The following is an 18,505-nucleotide window of genomic DNA, read 5'->3' as shown; positions in this document are numbered from 1 at the left end:
CTGGCAAAGTTCTACAGCTGCATGCCCTGTGGGAGCAGCTCTGTGGTCTCCCAGGATGTGATAATAGCGGGCGCTTCTGATGCAGTACCGGGCTGGCGCTGCCGCACAGGGCAGCAAGTGCGCTCCAATCCTGTAGCACAGGTTTTGCTGAGTAAAGGCTCCAGCATCCTCTGTGATGGATCCAGCAGTGCTCAGGGCCATGTCTGATGGCGAGTCTTCCACACAGTACCAAAACCAGTATTTTGGAGGCTCAACAAACCGGCTGGAAAGCTGGTGTTCAGAGCGACAACTGCCAGAGCCGGTGGTGCAGGGGTGCAGCAGGTTCCACCAGAGGCACTGGGTCGGGCAGAGAGGCTCCAGTCTGGGCCACGCAGATGGCCAGACCAGCTCTTGCTGCTGTGCCTCAGCTTGGGTCCTGCAGAGGAGCAGCCAGGAGCAGGCAGCGTGCTGTGCATTGGGACTGTGTGTCCAGCCCTCTGCCCATAGCAGGGTGCAAAGCTCCTGGCTCCTCGCTGCCTCGGTACCTTCACAGGGTCGTTCACAGCGGTACAGACCGGGATCTTCTGCCATCAGTTTAACACAGTCCGGCTACAAGGAGCCCCCGGGCGGGAGGGGAGCCGCATCGCCTCCTCGTTGCTCGGGGCACTCCGGGGGCGCTGGCAGGAGCAGGGGGGTGTTCGCAGGAGCCCGGCGCGACCCTCCCCGCCCCCGTGCCGGCGGGGCTCTGCGGGGGATGGCGCCAGCGAGCCCTGAGCTTCGTGTATCGCGACGGAGGCACGGGGGGCCGAGCTGGGCGCTGCCTGGGGGACCCCACTCCTCCCGACCCCGCCCGGTTTCCGGTGGCCGCCCCTCCTCCGGAACCCCTCCCGGCGGCGGCGGGCGGGGCGGCGGCGGCATGGCTGGGGTCCGGCGGGCACGCTGACCGGCGCGGGGGATGGCGGCGGTGCGGAGGATGGCGGCGGTGCGGGCACTGCTGGTGCTGGGTGAGTGCGGGCCGGGACAGCCACCGCAGCCTCCCCCGCGCAGGGAATGCGGGTCCCGGCGGCGGGGCGGGGGCGGCGGAGATTCGCGCCTCCCCTCGAGTCCATGGCTGGGCCGCGCTGGGGCCGGCGGGCGGGGGTCCACGACCGGCCCCAGGAGCGAAGGTGATGCCGCCGTGTCCGGGGCCGAGCCTCCGGTGGTTCGCTCCCCCCCGGCTTCCCGTAAGCCCGGCGGCGATGGGGCCCGCTCGTCCCGCCGGACTCGGGCGCGGAGCAGGGGCTGCGTGAGGCCCCATCTGTTTCCCCCCCACCCCGGGCCGGCCGCGCCCCCGCCCCGCGCAGCCCCGCTGTGCTGCGGGAGCCGCCGGGGCGCCTCGCCCGGCTCTCCTTCCCCGGCGTGCGCCGGCTCGCCCGCTCCGAAGGGGGAGCGTCATGCCGAAATCCACAGGGATGCAAATACGCCAGACATTTGCTGTCTGGGAGATGGCGAATAGGCGCCCCGGGAGCAGCGCGCACCGGGGAGGGCTCCCGGAGACCCCTTGAGCGGGGCTTGGTTCCGACCCGCTCCCCTCCGGCCCCGTGGGCAGGGTTGACACCGGGAAGGCTGCGCAGAGCAGCGCGTGGTTTTTCCTATGAATTCTGGTCAGATCAGAACCCGGAGGAAAAACAGTGGGCGCGCGGTGAGGTGCCACCCGTGGAGATTGACCTCCCGGCCGCTGAGGGGTTTTTGTCCCTTGCTGAGCGCATCTGGAAGAGCCCTCTGCCTCGCCCCCTCCCGTGCCACCCTTCCTGCCCCTTCCGAGCTCCGCGGCCCCTTGATTTTCCTGGCTGCTGCTTTTCACAGTGTTCAGCTCTCCTTCTCTCGCTCTGCTCCGTGGTGTTTCTCCCCGCTGACTTCCCAGCACCATTTTCCTTCTCTGAGGAGCCCAAGATCTTGGCTGTGCATGAGAGCCAGAGGGGCTGAGCTGTCTTCCAGCCCGGCTTTGAAGGGTCCCACGGCTGCCCCATGCCACATCACCTCGTTATTTCACTTAGGAGCCCTGGCAGTAGCTGTTTGCAGTCCCTTCTGTGCCACCGTGCACAGTCGTAGAGTTTGCTTTGCTGTTTCTGCTATAAAATCAAAAGCAATATGCTTAGCACCTGGGAATACTGCCTCTGAGAGAAAGATATCTACAGCGCTGCTGCCCGTCCATATCTGGAGCCGTGGCTGAGCCCTGCTGCCAGGAGGCAAGTATTGTCCAATTTACAGCTGATAAGCACGAAAAGCAGCACTTACTTAGCTGATTAGCACCGTGATTGCCATCCGCCTTGGCAGCCTTCTGGGAAGGCTGTTTCTGGCGGGGGAGTGCGTGCTTAACTTGGGCTCTGTTTTGAAGTCGTAGGGCCCTTTGGATCTGCCACAGCATTCACCTACGTGCCAGCAGGCCACCACTGGCAGCTGGGATGTGTAAACCTGCCTGTGAGGACTGTGTGCTGCCTTTCCTGCCACTCTGCAGTTGCTGGAGTCTCTGTACTGCTCCAGTCATGTACACTCCCCCTTGTTTCTCTTGCTGAGCAGGATCACATCCTACAGCACTGGGTGCAACATGCAGCTGTCCAGCTCGCAGACACTGTAAAAAATCTCAGGCACCATCAGTGTAGCCAAAAAGTGCAATTTGATGTCTAGCTTTTACAGGCTGGTGGTAAGTTTTGTAGGCTGCAGGGCATGCATGGAGTTTAGAAAGAGCACTGGAGAAAGACCTGGGAGGTGTGGAGTATCCATGGCTCCATGCAAAGGACAACGCTGGTCCTTTGCCATGTAGGTGTTCCAGAAGTGCTCGGTGCCTGAACTGATGCTCCCTCTTCCTCCACTTCATTGTTCAGTGAAGCTGTAATCTTTCTGGCAGTGGCACTGCAGCATGCCAGATGTGTGCTGACTTCTGCTGGAACATGTGGTTGAAATGCTAGCAGAGGAAATATTTGCTGAGTCAACTTTCCTTTAAAGGAAAAAAAAAAAAAAACCAAAACCAAAAGGTCTATTTTGTTCTGGAAATGCCTCCATGTCCTGTGTTGAGCTGTGTGTTTCTCATGCTTCCTAGCAAGCCTGGTCTTAAAGAAGAAAATTTATGAAAACAGGAATGATCTGATCCCCCTTGGGACTTGGCTTTGTTCAGACAGTGCTCTGGGCAGGCTGGAACCTCCAAGTGGCAGGAGCTTCAAAGGCATGGCAACTCCATAGTCGTGGCCATAGGCAGTTCTTTGCACAGTGGGGTCCAGAACCGCTGGGAACTGGCACTGGTCAGGAGGCTGTCGTGTTTAAAGATTCCTTAAAGATGTGTTCCGAGCTCTTAATTGACCTGGAATGAGACCATCTTCTAAAGGCAGACGGGCAGATGTTTAAACTGCCGCAAGCCCCTGTGTTTAGTTGCGTGCTGACTGGGAGCGTGTTTCCTCCCAGACTGTTGAGTCCCTCTTGTTCAAGGGAGGTGAGGGGATGGCAGCTCACACCTGCTAATTGCTCAAATGGTAGGTCTTGTTTGGCCAAAGGCTGGTTCATGCTGTATCCAAGCAGGTAGGCAGGGAAGGCAGGTTGCACTTCCTCTAAAGGCCATGGAGCCCAAAGGGAATGGAGGGAAGAAGGTAGGAAGAGAAGAGCCTCACCTTGAGGCAGTGGACAAGAACATAAGGGCTAGTTTGGCTGTAAGTGATAAGGCACTTCAAAAAGATTTGAAGGCTGTGAGGTCTGGTTACAGGTATTTACTAGAGGATCTTTACACTGATATTTTTCTTGCGTTCATTTCAATTCATCTGCTATTTAAGTTGCAAAGATCAAAGCTGTATTCCAGCAAGCACACGTGGGCTAAAGTAAATAGCAGGACCTAGTACACCTCTTCCCAGTGAATAAACACTCTTTCCTCTCTGAACATTTTCAAGCATACCTCTCAGGCCTGGAATGCAAAATATTTCACATTAGCAGTGGGTGTTTCCACTGCTTTTGATATTCGGGAACTGGGAACAAATGCTTATTTAGAAGTGGACAGACCTGGGCACAAACGTGCTCTTTGTGAAGGCAGTTGCTGCTGTGGTGTTTTGAGGGAAATTCCCCCGAGATTGGAGGACATGCAATTGTTTGTCCAGACCCCAAGGAACAGTTCTCATTCTCCCAACATACAGTGTCGGTGTCTGGGGCTGGGACAGGCAGCTCTTTGGAGGCCTGGAGGGCAGCGAGACTAGCAAGATGCTTGGCAGATGCACAGGAACATTCTTCTTGATGAGGTTTAAGATGCACAGGGTGTTAGCTTTGAGTTTGGTGGAGTTTGCAAAGGCTGTGAACCAGCACAGTGGATTTTGCTGTGTAAGGGAAAGAGGCAGAGCCTTTGGCATGGCAGTACCTGCTGGAGAATGCTGATAATGTCTGAGGTGGGAGAAGGGCACCTATAGTGTTTTCTACCTTTATAAAAATCAACTGTGTCTGTGAGAAGAGGAGGAAGAGAGATGGAGAAATGATAATTTGACAGTTGGTAACATGTTGTTTCCTGGGCTCAGTGTGTTTCAGCATGGCAGAGGTGCCAAGGTGGATGGCCTGATTCCATGTCTTGCTCCTTGCCTGGAAGATACTGGGAGCTCTGGCATCCCAGAGCTACTTAAAAATACTTTCAGTCTGTTGGAAGAGCAGATGTTGTATTGCACAGAGGGGTTAAAGGGCTGTGCTGTGCCTGTAGCATACCTTGTGTGCTGCCTTGCCTGAAAAAAGCAATCACACTGCTGGACACAGGAGGATTTGTTCTCTGGGGGAGACCTGATGAGGAAGGGGTGGGGATGCTGCAGGTTTTCAGGCTTTTCATGTGGCTGCTGCTAGAGTGATGACCATTCCCTGGCTTTTGTCATGGTTTGGGGGCTCTGCACATGGTTCATGTCTTTTTCCTGATATCCATGTGAGCTTTCAGCAGTTCAGAAATATTGGGCTCTGTTTTTTAGGGAGGTTGTTCAGAGGGAGTTGCTAGTAAGGTGAGGGGCGCTGGGGTCTTCTAGAAACTTTTTTGCTTGCTTCCTAATGCCGACACTGCTGAGCCATGGCATATGGAAGCAAGCACAAAGATTTTTGATTCTGGAGGATGTGTGTTCAGAGTCCTGCACTTTCACCTCCTTCATCCTACCAGACTCTGTCAGGATCTGCTGTGCTGTGTTGACGAGCTGTCAGCTTTCTCCTTTTTCTTGCCTATCACAGTGGCTGCTTTCCTGCACTGCTGTTGGGTGTTACAGGAAGGAGCAGTGTCAGGTCACCTCTGAAGTCACACAGGACCAGCAAATCCACCTTTGCATTGCAATGGGAGCTGTTGACTTTGCCATTTGGTTTAGAGTGGACAGCTGATGTGCCTAAAAAAGGACCAGACTGAAGGAAGGATCGTTTTTGTGGAGAAGACCATCTCCTGTTTCAGTCTTCATGTGCCTTCTGAATATATCACTGTGCAAGCAGGAAGGAAAAGAGTCTTGCAAGGCATGTGGATGGAGGTTGGTTTGGGAGCTAGACCAGGATCTTGCTTTGCAGGAGGCACACAGGTGTCTGTAGTCTCGGGGAGGGATGAACACGAAGAACAGTTTTTCAGGGTCTCTTTTGGAAATGGGTGAAGACGAGTGAAGGCTGACTGTAGTGAAGCTCCTGTAGGCTCTTGAGGTTGGAGGCATATTCGATGTCTTAAGGAACTGCAGCTCTCCAGGTTCAGGCTCTGGATCCAGATGCTGCTTAAATAGAGGCTGAATAGGTTTGTCCACCATTTCCTATTGTCTCTGCCTTATTTGGCATGGGACAACACAGTGAGGATGAACCCATGCCACCCAGTCAAGGCAAGGACTCCATTTCTGGTCATTCCTTTGTTCCAGGGAAATAGTTGGCAGTAAGCACTGTTCTGTGTTTACCTGTGTCTCCTTTTAAACTGTGCAGCTCTTGATGAGTAGCTGTGGAAGACCTTCAAGCCAAAACACAAGTGGTCTTTGTTTCAAAGCATCAATTTGTGTTGGCAGCCAGGTCTGCAGTGCATGTGCTTTTCATTGACTGCTGCTTCGGCTCAGTTTCTCACTCTTGCCAGCTCTTTTTAAACTTAATACAGAAATGTTTTTCCTGAGCTTAAAAGGCTGACCTGTACAGTACTCCTAGTCTTAACTTAAGCCTTGTCTTTCTCAGGGAAGCAGTCTCTGTCTGGTCACAGAATAGACTGCTTACCTCTGCTTTGAGAGATGACTAATACATGCTGTCGGATCAGCAAAGAGAGTGGCAAGGGGGGGCACTTCAGAGTGGTTTGCAAGTTTCTGAAAGCCTGATCTGTGTGCCTGGGATGAGCAGTTTCGGTGTGCCTGCTCAGCTCTGACTTTTCCCAAGCTTGCTTGTCTTAGCAGTTTGGGAAAGTTGATGGGTGGGCGCTATTTTGATACTCTTTACAGACTGTTACTGCCTGGGGCCGCTCCTTTTATTTGATCAGCTTTCAAGAATCCATCCTCTATTCTCTGATTTTGACCTTCTGAAATTGTTCTGCAAGGGCCTCTTTTGACAATGCATTCTAATACTTAAAAATTTTAAGTGCCATCCAGGCAAGGCCCGTGTTGTAATTAAAATATTTCTGCTGGTAGGGAACAGATGAATGCTGAGGTGTTCAGGTGCCTCCGAGAGCAGACTGAAAACCATCCGAGTCCAACTGTGGAATTCGGGATGAACAGTGAGGAGTGCTCGTGAACTCCTGTCTCCCTGCACAGGGGGCGTGCACAGGTTGTGTGCTAGGAGAGGATGCATGGCTGGTTTTAGGTGATGATTCCTCCTGTGAGATGGTGCTTGCCAATGGGATACCAATGGTGTGTCTCCTCCTTGTCAAACTGTCTGACTTGAATGGAGCAGGCAGGGATTTTGGCACCTGTGAACCAGAGCGTGCACAGGGCCCCTGAGCGTGCATGAATTGAATCCACCATTGTCAGGTGGTCTGCACCTCTGGGAGGTTGGGATGGCTTGGATTGATGGTTGTATTGTGTGGGATGATGAATGAAGAAAACTGATACGAGCAGATTCCTGTCTGGAAGGTGGTGTGACACATTTGATTTCAGGGCATGAACCTTCCCTCTCTGGAAAACAAGGTGTTGTGTGCTGGGAGAAAGCAATGATGTAGGGTTGTCATTGCTGGGATGTCTGTGCTGGGACCCGGTGTGGAAAGGGGCTGGGGTTTAAGTGAGTGAGGATTGCAAAGCTCTTTGTATTTCAGCCCCTGGTTGACCTGTGTTCAGTTCCTAGGTGACTTCTGTCCTGTAAGACAGCAGTGTCCATGAGCACTGTGCTCAGACCTTGGTGCTAATGCCCAAGATGTTTGTAGCTCTAAGATATAAGGCTTTGTAACTTTGCCTCTCCTGCGATGCTGTTGTGAAATGAAGCTTGTCCCAGCAGCAGGATTTTACATTTTTATGCAGCTCAGGCCACCCTGAAGAGCAGCCAAGACTGCACCCTCCTTCTGTCAATTTGGGCAGACCGGCAGGTTGGCTCTGTCCTCCGTCACTCCAGAAGAAAGCCAGACGGGTCTGTCCCCAGAGCCGTGGTATGTGGAGGCCAAGTCCCATTCTGGTTGCAGAGAGGAGGCTCGTGTGCCTCTGGGCAGGTCTGCTCTGGGGGGCTGTCCTTTCTGAGAGTGATGCTGGCACAAGATAGGCATGGTATTGCTTAAGACCTGCTATAAATGCTCTCCTCCTTGCAGTTGTTCATTGGCTTCTTTGGAAGCACAAAGGAAGCCTTTGATTCAAACCATACAGAAGCTGTCCAAATGGTTAAGGGCAGGACAAGCTGTTGCTTGCAAGTGCCTTTATTGCTCCACTGCAGTGTGCCTTGGTGTGTGTCCTGGCTCTGCTGGGGCAGCCTGGCACTCCTGTGGCATGGAGCTGCTCCATGCTGCTGAGTCTGTTGAAGTCGCTGGCAGTGCCTGGATCACTGGGAAGCATTCATTGGAGAAAATATTATGGATTTTGTCTTTCCTAGCAAAGACAAGACCAGAAAGAATAAAGCCAGACAGTCTCGTAGGGTGCCACAAAGGGCAGTGCATTCAGTTCTCCTTAACCATTCATGGGAGCATAGATGGGTTTGTGCTGCTGAGTTATGCAGTTGCCTTTGCAGAGGGACCGACACCAAAAGTCTCTGTCAGCAGTTGCAAGAATTGTACAAATTGTCTTAGACAAAAAAACCCCAAGTGAGTTACTTGATGTTCTTTATTCCTATCCATCCATATGGCCTGCTGTAAACACCATGAGCCTGGCACACATCTGAGCACCTGGCAGGTGCAATGGGACTGGCCAGTTCCTGGGCTGAGACTCCTTCTGTAGCAGTGAGAACTTGTTCTGTGATCATTCTTTCCTCCAGCTAGATTCAAGCAGTTCTTTGTCCACCATATTCCAAGCAAAAGCTGAGCAACAAAGGCAACACGTCTGATTTTTTTTTTCCTCTTCTGAGTTAACTCCTGCTGGCTCTCCCTGCATGTTGTGTGTGTTCTTGCAGCCTTCTGATGTGTAAGTGGAGGAGCTACTTGCTGGGCCCTCGCCAGCACTGACCCTCCTGCCCCTGTCCTGTCTCTGTCCTGCTGCCTTTTTCTGGCTCAAGTGCAACTGTTCCTTTCCCAGTTGTGCCTCCTATCTCCACCTCTTCCTGATTCCTTTTCTGTATCCAGACCTGCCATGGCATGCCACACGCCCCCTTCTCAGACTTTGCTTTTGCTTGGTTTCTCTCCAATGCCTGCCTCTGGGCACTGCTGTTTTCCCAGGTGTGGCTGTGGCTTCCTCCTGCCATCTTGTCTTTGTCTCCTTGAGCCTAACCTCCAGTTCACAGCAAGTGATGAGAAGTCAGAGCAGAGCTGGGGCAGGGCTGCTGAGATGTTCAGGTGGTCCTTGGAAATCAGGAGACTTTCTGGATAAGGATTCTTCTGCTCAGCTGAAGAAAAGTCTCAAAGCCATGTGGCCTGAAGCAGAAAGCATTAATCTGAATGGTTAACATTGTGGCAAGGAATTAACAAAAGACCGTCATCCTGGGTGTCCTTCACCATCATGTTTTGTTTCTGTGGCCTTGCTGGGATTTTGGCCTGCCTCTCACTGGCTGGAGATGCATTCCTGCAGACAGAGGTCTGCCATGGGTTTGATGGAGCAATCCATTATACCTGGGTTGCTGAGTGGCCACACTGAGCAGCCAGGGACCTGCAGGTATCTCAGCACAGCTTTGTGATCTGGTTGTTGAGTGTCTGTTGCCACTGTTTGTGTGCTTCCTTGGCATTTGGTTGCTTAGGGTGTCCAGGTACTCTTTGTACTGGTGGCTTTGTGACTGTCCAGTAAGAACTATTTGTTCACCAGATGTATTGGAAATCAGATTTTCTGCTGCAATGGAGAAAAGCACTTACTTTTCAAGGAGATCTGGTTAGTATGAATTTATGTCTCAGTGAGACTGTTATAGCCAAGCTTTTCTTTAATTTGACACAAGGACCTTGCATTAGATTTATCTGTAGCAAACATTCCGCCTAGTTATCGATTTGTAAAATATTCCAGAAAGTGCCCTGCTGCATAGTCTTCCCACTCAGGGACTTTTTTCCATTTTTAGCTGAGATAATGTAACAATGTCTCATAGAGAAGCTACCTCTTAATTAATATTGCATAAGCAGAATAAATATTAGCTTCTCCATCTGCTTTCCTATTTTTGTGGCTTTTAATATAGATTCATAAATGGCTTCAATGAAAATAAACAAGTAACTGTTCTTTTCTGTGCCCTCTTTGCTTTCAGAGGTGATACTGCAGGTCCAGCCTCCCTGGTGATGTTTTCCCAGGAGGTAAGTCCTGGACAACAGTGCTTCCCTGCACAATTGTAAATGATGATTGTGAAATGGGGCTGATCTTCAGCTTTCTAGTAATGAAAAGAGGAGGATCTAGGAGAAATCTGCAGACCTGTAGGACATAGCTGGAGGCAGCTATGGGGAGTTGTGGATGGTGCTTTATAGCCAGAAAGAAGCCAGTGCCACACAGATGGAAAATGGATGTGCAGTGCACAGTGGGCAGTGTTTATGAGCAAGTGTTCCTGAAACACTCGTGAGGGTTGGCACAGAAATCCCATGAAGCCATCAGGAAGCCCTGGGCAGCCAGTCCATCCTCCTTAAGCTTCAGAGGCAGCCAGAGGTCAAAACCCAACCTTGCAGAGCCCATATAAATAAAAGAGGCACCCATGCAGTTAATGGAGTGAGGCCTATTTCAGGTATCTCCTCAATGCCTTTTCACAGCAATTTTTACTTTGCAGCACTGTGGTGGCTGCTAGGAAAAGTAATTGCCTCTCCTGGGAGCTTCTCTCCTTCCTGTAGGAGGGGAACAAGCAGGTTTTTACCTATGGTGAAGCAGGATGCTCCAGAGATTCACCATGAGCGAGACCCACAGCGCAGCTGTGCTCTGTAGGGAGCCCAGCAGCAGGATTGCCCTGATCTAGTGTTGTATGGTGACATTTCCCAGCCTCCATGATTTCTCCTTGTTCCTGGGAAGGCAGAGTGGCTGGGTGCATGCTTGTGGGTGGGCTATACAGAGACAGCAGCAGGAAGGAGTAGACAACTGAATCCCTGCAGCAGTTGCCAGAGCATGGGTGTCGTTTTCAAGACCATGGCACTGGATGAACCATTTCTCCCATGAGCTGTAAGCTGTCTGGAAAGCTTGGCCAGCTGGATCTTCATGGCAAATCCATCTGAGTCTCTACAGGCATATAACTAAGGGAAACTTAGCTGTAAATATACTGACATGACCTGGAGAGAGATTTAAAATATTTATCCTAGAGCAGAGCTTGGGATATAAATAAGCTTCCTGTCTGTTTCCCTGCACGCAAGGCTCAGAAGTGCAGCTGTCCCTTTGTCCCCAGCTTGCAGAGTCTTGTTTGGGACCAGCAAGTTGCTTATGGGTGGGCTTGAAGTCCGTACAGATGGTGTAAATATGGAGCTGTCAGCAAAATGGAGAGGGTATTTGCAGTAGTGTAGATGGGAATTTTTGACCTAAACTTCTGTCCCTTCATTGCTCCTACAGCTGCTGGCTCTGCTCTGTAGCTCTCAGGGTGTTTGTGGAGTTTGCTGGTGAGCCATGTCTTGGGGTGTGCTGGGTAAGGCTGTAACCCTCTCACTTGGCCCCCTGAGCAAGCAAGATTTGCAAGATGTCCAGACAAGCATACCCAAAGGGAAGCACAGGTTTGGGTGGTACTGGAGATGTTTTCTTCCTTCCAGTGGGTTTGGTGGCAGCACACAGAGAAACAGCTCACTCAGGCACTTTCAGTGGCAAATAAGCTTCATTCTCCAGCAAACAGTCCTGGGGAGGGTAAGAAGGGCTTGCTGGCAGGAGTGCTCCATGCCCAGTGCAGCCTTGGTGACCTCGCTGCGTGGAGAGGAACGGGCTCTGAGCAGCAGCTCTGTCTCCGATGGTGGATGGTGCGTTGCTGAAGCAGCTGGCTTTGCTTGCAGGCCTTGTGTGCGTGCTGCTCCTCTTTGCTCTGCTTCCCTTGCCCTGGCCTCTTCCCACCCCCACCCCCACGTCCTTTTGTCTTTACAGCCTGAGCTTCCATTCTCTGGAGCCGCTGGCTGGGGCTCCTGTTTGCTGAAGGGAAGTGCCAGACAGTTTTATGGAGCTTCTTCTGGTTTTTCCCGTCATCTGGAACGGTGTTTCAGCTGGAATAGGAATAATGCGGAGCCCTGGCCAGGCGTTCCATCCACACACACACAGTGCTCTTATGGGGGAATCCCTCTTGGCTGGACTTGGGATGACAGGAACAACGTCAGCCTTTGGCCCTCAGCCTGAGTGCAAGGATGTGAAGATGGATTGGCAAGAGCTGGTGTGATACCTGGAGATGCTGGCCCCAGCTGCCGTGGGATGAGCTCTGAGCCACACAGACCTTGTGGGTGCAGCAATGAGGCCTCACTGCCACTGGGCCTTGCCTCCAGCCCTGGGGCAAGGAGTGATGAGCCAGCCCTGTCACAGCTCTTCCCGGCTGGCAGGACCCTCCTGCCTGTTCAACACTGCCTGGGCTCTCCTCTGCCAACAGGAGTTTTGCTTAGTAAAGACATTTTCATTCTCACATGGCCCATGCTTAAATTGTGCGGGAAGCATCATCCTTCAAGGCCGCTGCACAGGAAGCATCCTGGTTCCCCTTGGCATCTTTCTACTGTGTTTCTTTTGGTGGGAGGAAAGTGCGGTACCTCTGCTGTGCTGGCCAGAGAGCTTAGCCTTCAGATCAGTGTGGCTCCTGCCAGCAGCAAACATCAGGTGTTTACGAGGAAAGCAGGGAATTGCTCAAGGGCTCAGAGCAAACCTGGCAGAGTTGGTTGGCAAGACCGGTGGGTGCAGCAAGTCTGTCAGTGGTGCTGAGTCGCTCTTGAAACATTCGTGTTTCTCACTGGGGCTTGGCAGTGCAGCTGGCAATGTCTGCTCAGGAGCCCTTGGCTGATGCCCCATTGAAGATGGTTTCATTGAGCCAGCAGGATTCCCAGCTCCTGTGGGCTGGGCTTGAGGCCTCCTGTCTCACTTGTTCCTCTGTCTCTCTTTATCTGCTACAAAGATGCTGGCCTGGGAGTCCCATGGCCACCACTGCCTGTGATGCCCAGCAAGCAGGTATGGGCCCACTTACTCAGCCAAAGCTTCCTTTTCCACGGGCCAGGGGCCAAGTGGTGCTGCCAGCACCAGCTGTGCCCTGAGTATTTGGGCAGGAGAAGTGGTGATCTGGCTGCTATCTCTGCCCTGTTCCTCTCCGAGCTCCACTGCAGCGCTGCACTCATGGCTTGGTTGCTCAGGGTATCTGGACTTCTCTTAGGGGCCTGGGACCACACAGTGACCTGAAAGAATGGCATTCTTTCCCTGGTGCAGTGTCCTCTGGGGATGCCCGTGCCCCCTCTTGCAGCAGGTGCCAGGAGCACGGGCGCAGCCGAGCATGGCTCGGAGCAGTGTCAACGTGCTCCCAGGGCAGACAGGCAACTCCTGCAGCTCCAAGGCCAGTTGTTCTGGTTCAGCAGCCCCAGCAGTTTCAGGGAGCCAAGAAGCTTGGCTACCATGGGGAGTTCCCTCTCTTGCTCCAGCTTTTTTCTGTTTGAACGAGGTGCTGAAATGTTGGGAGAAACTGTGGTGCAAAGCTCAGCTCTCAGTTCAGCCTAGACATGTTCTCCATAAGGACCACTAGCAAATCCCATAGCCCTGGAGACAAACTGTGTGACATGCTGTCTGCCCCACAAGATCAGGTCAGCCTGCAGTGGGGTGTTGGTTGACAGCAGCCCTACTTGGGTTGAGAATGAGTAGGAACCTCCCGAAATACTCCCATTGCTCTGTGGCTGCAGAGTAGCACCCCTGTTTGCTGTTCTTGTTCATTGCCAACGTAGCAGCTAGTTCTTCCCTCACTCCCCACCCACCTGTCCCTGCTTTCAGAGGGTATCATGACATTCTGCTGCTTTGGATTGGCTGCTGCCTGGCTTTGGGCACACAGGAAGGCAGAGTCTCTGCTCACTTCTGGTATATAAAGGTGAAGGCAGGGAGCTCCTATGGCAGAGTTAGGAAACTGAGCTTGGGATGGTCTTGGAAGAAGCAAGCCTGTGGGATGTGTGGCTGGGGAGAGGACTGGGATTCAGAGGGTCTGAACTGGGGAAGTAGGAAGGGCAGGATGAGGAACAGAGGCAGGGAAGCCCCAAACTAGTTTAAAACTGGGCGAGTGAAGTCAGTGCCAGGGTAGCCTCGCTATCCTGACACGTGCTGGCAGCTGTCAAGAGTCTGCAGCTGGTTTCCTGGGCTCAGTGTCCTTGTGCTGAGCCTTTTTGTCAGTTCTAATGGCCTTTTCTCCTGCAACAGATCTGTGAGCAGTACCTGCCTGCCTTGGGATGGGGCTGTGTGCAGCAGAGGCTACCCTGCTGTGTGTGGCAGTGAGCTCTTCGCAGGTCCCAGCTGTACCCCAGCACATCACTGGCAGTGCTGCCTTAGCATTTGCTCCAGCAATTGATTCACTGTTCAAACACCAGTGGCTTTGTTCTGGTTTCTTCTGATAAATGCTCAGAAACTGGGCTTGGCTGTTCCCATATATGGGATCCTGGGCCTGGAAGGGTAGGGATACCCCAGAGCTTGCAGCCTCTCTGAACAGTTTTTGGGAAGCTAATGGGAGTTGTGCTAAGTGGTTGCTGCTTTTTCCCCTTTTTTTTGTTTGTTTGTTTGTTTGTTTTTGGTTTTGTTTTTTTGGTTGGTTGTTTTTTGGTTTTTTTTTTTTTTTTTGTTTGGTTTCTTTTTTTGGGGGGCTGGGTTTTTTTTGTTTTGGTTTGTTGGGGTTTTTTTGTTTTGGTTTTGGTGTGGTTTTTTTCCCATTCTAAAGCTTTGTTTGAAGGGCAGAATTGGTTGGTCAATATTTGCTTGGTTGTGCTCCACACAGAATGCAGTAGAGAGAGGTGCTGTGGGCCACCTGGAGTGAGCTCAGTGGTGGTGTGCAGGCATTATGTCTCTTGCAAATCTGGAGTGAACTGCCACAAAAGCAGAGGTTCAGTGGCCACCTGAGCAGACCCACACTCACAGCAGAGCTGGAGGATCCAGGTGTGTGATACAATCGTAGGGGCAAATAGATTATGCTTTCCCAAGTTCCCAATCATCTAGATCCACCACCTGGAGCTCCTAGGTACTGGTCCAGTTTCTCCTGCCTTGTGAAGCCAAAGCCACTCTAGAGCATTTCTTGGAAGTGCTGCTTTGTGCCCATGATTGCTTTCCTGGGTGCAGAGTGAGTTTTTGATTTTACTTTAACTGGAGTGGGAAAAGATGTAGTTTTAAAAACCTTATATGATGAGTGCCCAAAGACTTTCCAGATGTTGTGCTGCTTGCTGTGTTCAGAGCTCCTTGCCTGAATCAAACCATTTCCATCTGGCCTGGTGGTTTATTGCAAGTCTACCCATCTGAGAGGCTTTCTCGACTGGAACCTCTGGCATGGAGGAACACACTGGCTGGAAATAATTTGGAGATGCGAATATCTCTGGGTGTTTGGCTTGGCTGCTGTTCCTGCAGTATCTGCTAAGCAGTGGAAGAGGCTGTGTGTGGAGCAGGCATGCTCCCAGCAGCTGCTTTTTGTGGCTGTAGGGGCCAGTCCAGGAGGCAGCAGGGGTTGCTCACGTTTACTGAGCATTCATGATTTTCCTTGCTTGCTTCTATGGCTTCAGCTGGTGCAAGTGAGCCTGCTGGCTCTGTGCTTGTGACCAGGAGGAGAGGAAAAGCTGACCCGTGTGTCGTTCCCTGTTCTGGCATGCCAAAAATCTGCTTTTATACGATCGTGTTCATAATGAGCTGTGCCAGGAAACACATGGCTTGCTGGAGACATGAATGGGAGGTCTGTATGGGGCCCTGTGCTCGCTGAGAGCCTCGCAGGGACAAAGAGCAGATGCTGGTGTGCATTGCTTGCTCTGTGGCAGTCTGTGTCCTGTGGGCTGCAGAGGATGGGGAGCAGAAGATGGGATCAAGGTACAAAATGCTTGGCTGATCCAGAGGTGGCAGAGAGGACAGGACAGGAGGCCAGGTGAGTGGTTTTACTGCCTGCTGCTCTTTGTGGCTCTCCTGGTCTGGAGAGGGCTGGCTTGCTGCTCTGCAGATGTGGCTGTTTGCAGTGAAGGCTGGGTTGGAAGGAACCCAGGCACTGCAGGCAAGCAAAGTGCTGCTAATACCTTAGGATGACAATTGTGGATGGGGATGAGGGAGAGCAGGAGAGATATATCAAGCCTTATGGGTCCTAGGTTCCATGTGGGCTGAGGGGCTGTGCAAGCTGTGCCTTGCTGCAGCAGGAAGAAAAGGCTGTCAGGTGAGAGTTACAGTCCTGAGCATTAGCAGCACTTCAGTGTCTTGAGTGTTTCTCCCTTGTAGGAAGTGCTGCCAAGCCTGCATGGGCTGAGCTGCTGCTGAGCAGTGCACACACAGCACACGAGGAGTTAAACCTGCCTGCAGGCAGTGGAGCCTTGTTCTGACAGAGGGCTTGTCAAGTCCTCTGGACCAGCAAGCTCAGGATGCTCTAGCTCAGTGATTTCATTGCCCAGCCTTTGGAAGCAAGCCAGGGCTTGAACACAGAGTTTGCTGCTCTTTGATCCAAGAGTGACTAAAAGCAAAGCCTAAGTGCTGGAGCCATTCCCGAGGACTTGGCAACTGAAGGAATTGCTGCCTGCAGACAATGATGTTTAAATTGCTCCTAAAGACAAGACCTGTTTGATATTGCTTTCTGGGAGTGTGATATTAAAACCTGTGAGAGGCCAGGACCCCAAGCCCTAACACCATCTGTTTTGCTTTTTGTGACTTGGGATGGAGCACAGGTCATGGTCTTTTCTGAAAATGTGCCTATGGCTGCCTTTGACACCACACTTCTGCTGTGGCCTGATGTCTTTCTCAGAGAATAGGTGATAAATCAGTCCTGTGTTTGGGACATGGGACCTGAGTGTGAGCTTCTTAGTCTCTTCTGCTCTTTTTCCTTTGGGGACTGACTTTCTTGTGGCCCCTAGCTCTGCCCCTGGGCTTGCAGGGAGCCAAGTCACCCTCCAAGCTGTGGTTCTGGTTTGTTGGTTTTGCTTGGGGTTAGCAGCAGCTAAACATGCTGCTGAGGGATGCAGTGGCAGCTCTGCCTGTGTCTGCCTTGCCTTGTTACAGGTTTACAGATTTGGGAGCGAGTGTGGCACCGAGATAGGAGTGAGTGCATTAGCTCATCCAAATCCTCCTTTTCCTTAGTGGTTTCTCATCAAAGAGCAATAGCCTGTATTGCTGCTGCACAAATTGCAGAGGCTTTGTTTCTTCAGTGGTCTCAGCAGTGGCAGGGGCAGAAGCATAAAGGTCACGGTGTGGATATGGTGGGGTGGTCATGTATTGACAATGGATCCCGAGGGGGCTAAAGCTGTCATTGCCACCTCACTTTGCTGAGGTCTCTTAGTTAGCTGACACATCCAGAGTTGGCAGCTGAGTTAAAAGATGGTGAAAAGGTCTCTTAATCCTGGTCTTTCAGTCTGAATCTGAAGTGCTGCAGCCTGGGGATAGATTTAGGCTACTCCTGCTATTCACAGCTGTTTCTGCTGTAAGTGGTGGGGACTAGTGCATCTCTGGCCAGGTCAGCTTGCTCTCTCCCAGCTGTATCCCTGGACTCCTTTCTGCAGGAAAGTGCACTGTGTGGTTGCTGCAAGGGGCCCAGGGCCTGCCCTTAGTGAACTGCTGTGCTCCTGCGGTGCTGCAAAGGGCCCTGCAGGTTTGGGGAGCCATGGGGACCAGGCTTCCCAGCTGTGTGCTGCAGCAGTGCCTTCCCAGGGAACATGGCATCTTTGGTAACTATGAATGAAGATGGACAGGGAACAAATGTTTAGCAGTGTGTTACACTCTCTCTCCTTCAGTGCTGAGCTGGTGGTGTAGATACATTCTGCTCCTGCCTCCTGTGAGATTTGCACACTTGTTGTGCAGCCCCAAGAAGAGCTGGCTCCATGGTGGAGCTGGGACAGCTGTGAGCTCCTTGCTCTGGCATGGGAGCATGTGAGGTCCACTCTGCTTTGAGAGGCCAAACAGATGCTGGCCAGTCATGTCCTCTGCCAGAACAGCTGGCTAGGCCAGTTTTTGCAGCTGGCTGCTTCCATCACATCCTGATACTTATGGGTCTTTGGGCTTTGTCTCCTTTAAGCCAGGTTTCCCCCCTCCATAGCAGGGGTAGGTCTGAGGCCTCCTGCTGGCAGGGAAGACGAGGATGGTTCCCTTTTGGGGAGAAAGGTTGGATGCAGTTTGGGTGCTCTGGGCTTTGCTGTCCTGGGCACTTGAGATGAATTGCAGCTCCTCTAAATTGCTGTTCCAGGTGCAGAGCATTAAAGAAATTGGCTTGCACATCTGGCTGAGCTGACCTGGGGTGAATTTTGCTGAAGTGCTCCTGGAAGCAAGTCTGCAGAATAATGCTCCCGGGGCCTGGCTGGAGAGTGGGGCTGGGCTACAAGCTGCAGAAGCAGCACAGTGCTGGGCTTGCTTTCCAAACCAGGAAACCTTATACTTGCACAAAGCCCTCTCCTGAATCCCATTCCCATGCTTTTAGTTCCTGGTTTGGTTGCAAGCAGCTTTGGGATTACTCATATCCTGTGGTGTCTCAGAGATTGGTAAACTCTTGGGTACAAAGTGAAATGGATCCTCTTCTTCTCCCTTTCTGTCCTTTGTCCAGAGCTCTTTTATTTCAGAGGAGCTGGTGCCCAGGAGCTGTGTGCTAGGCATGCCTGGATGTGGGCAGTTTGGGGTGGATGGAAGCATGGCTCTCCCACAGGGCTGGGGATGTGGAGCACTGCATCGTGCTTCCAGCTGCCTTGCTTCCCCAGCGGGGCTGTAGGTGAGAGAGGTGACTGTGGACTCAGCAGGAATCTGAGGCTGTGCAGCAACTGAAGGCTTTGTGGTTGAGGCTGCATTCCCAAGCGATGTCGTTAGGCAAGGAGACCATGATTTTTGGATTGTTTCAAGATGTAGGCAGCCTGGCCTGTCAAGCAGGGCAGGAGATGTGCTGTCTGGTCTCCCCAGCTTGCACGGTTGCT

The 18,505-nt window shown here is 52.3% G+C and overlaps 1 protein-coding gene across 4 annotated transcripts in view; it reads left to right on the top strand.

The window, feature by feature from the left end:
- The window catches only part of PTK7 (protein tyrosine kinase 7 (inactive)), a 41,753-nt gene that overhangs the window by 5,875 nt on the left and 17,373 nt on the right, over window positions 1-18,505 (top strand). Inside the window, exon 1 of one of the 4 annotated variants that reach the window (XM_053972880.1) lies at window positions 895-983. The exons of the other annotated variants lie outside the window; for them this stretch is intronic. Coding sequence (XP_053828855.1) covers window positions 935-983 — 49 coding nt within the window. The 5' untranslated portion in view covers window positions 895-934. Of the gene's footprint in view, window positions 1-894; window positions 984-18,505 lie in introns of those variants that run through there. 4 annotated transcript variants of the gene reach the window in all.

Source organism: Vidua macroura, chromosome 3 (assembly GCF_024509145.1).
Source record: "Vidua macroura isolate BioBank_ID:100142 chromosome 3, ASM2450914v1, whole genome shotgun sequence".
Taxonomy (NCBI): domain Eukaryota; kingdom Metazoa; phylum Chordata; class Aves; order Passeriformes; family Viduidae; genus Vidua; species Vidua macroura.
Note: the sequence above shows the minus strand (reverse complement) of the source record. Positions and strands in the feature narration are given on the sequence as shown.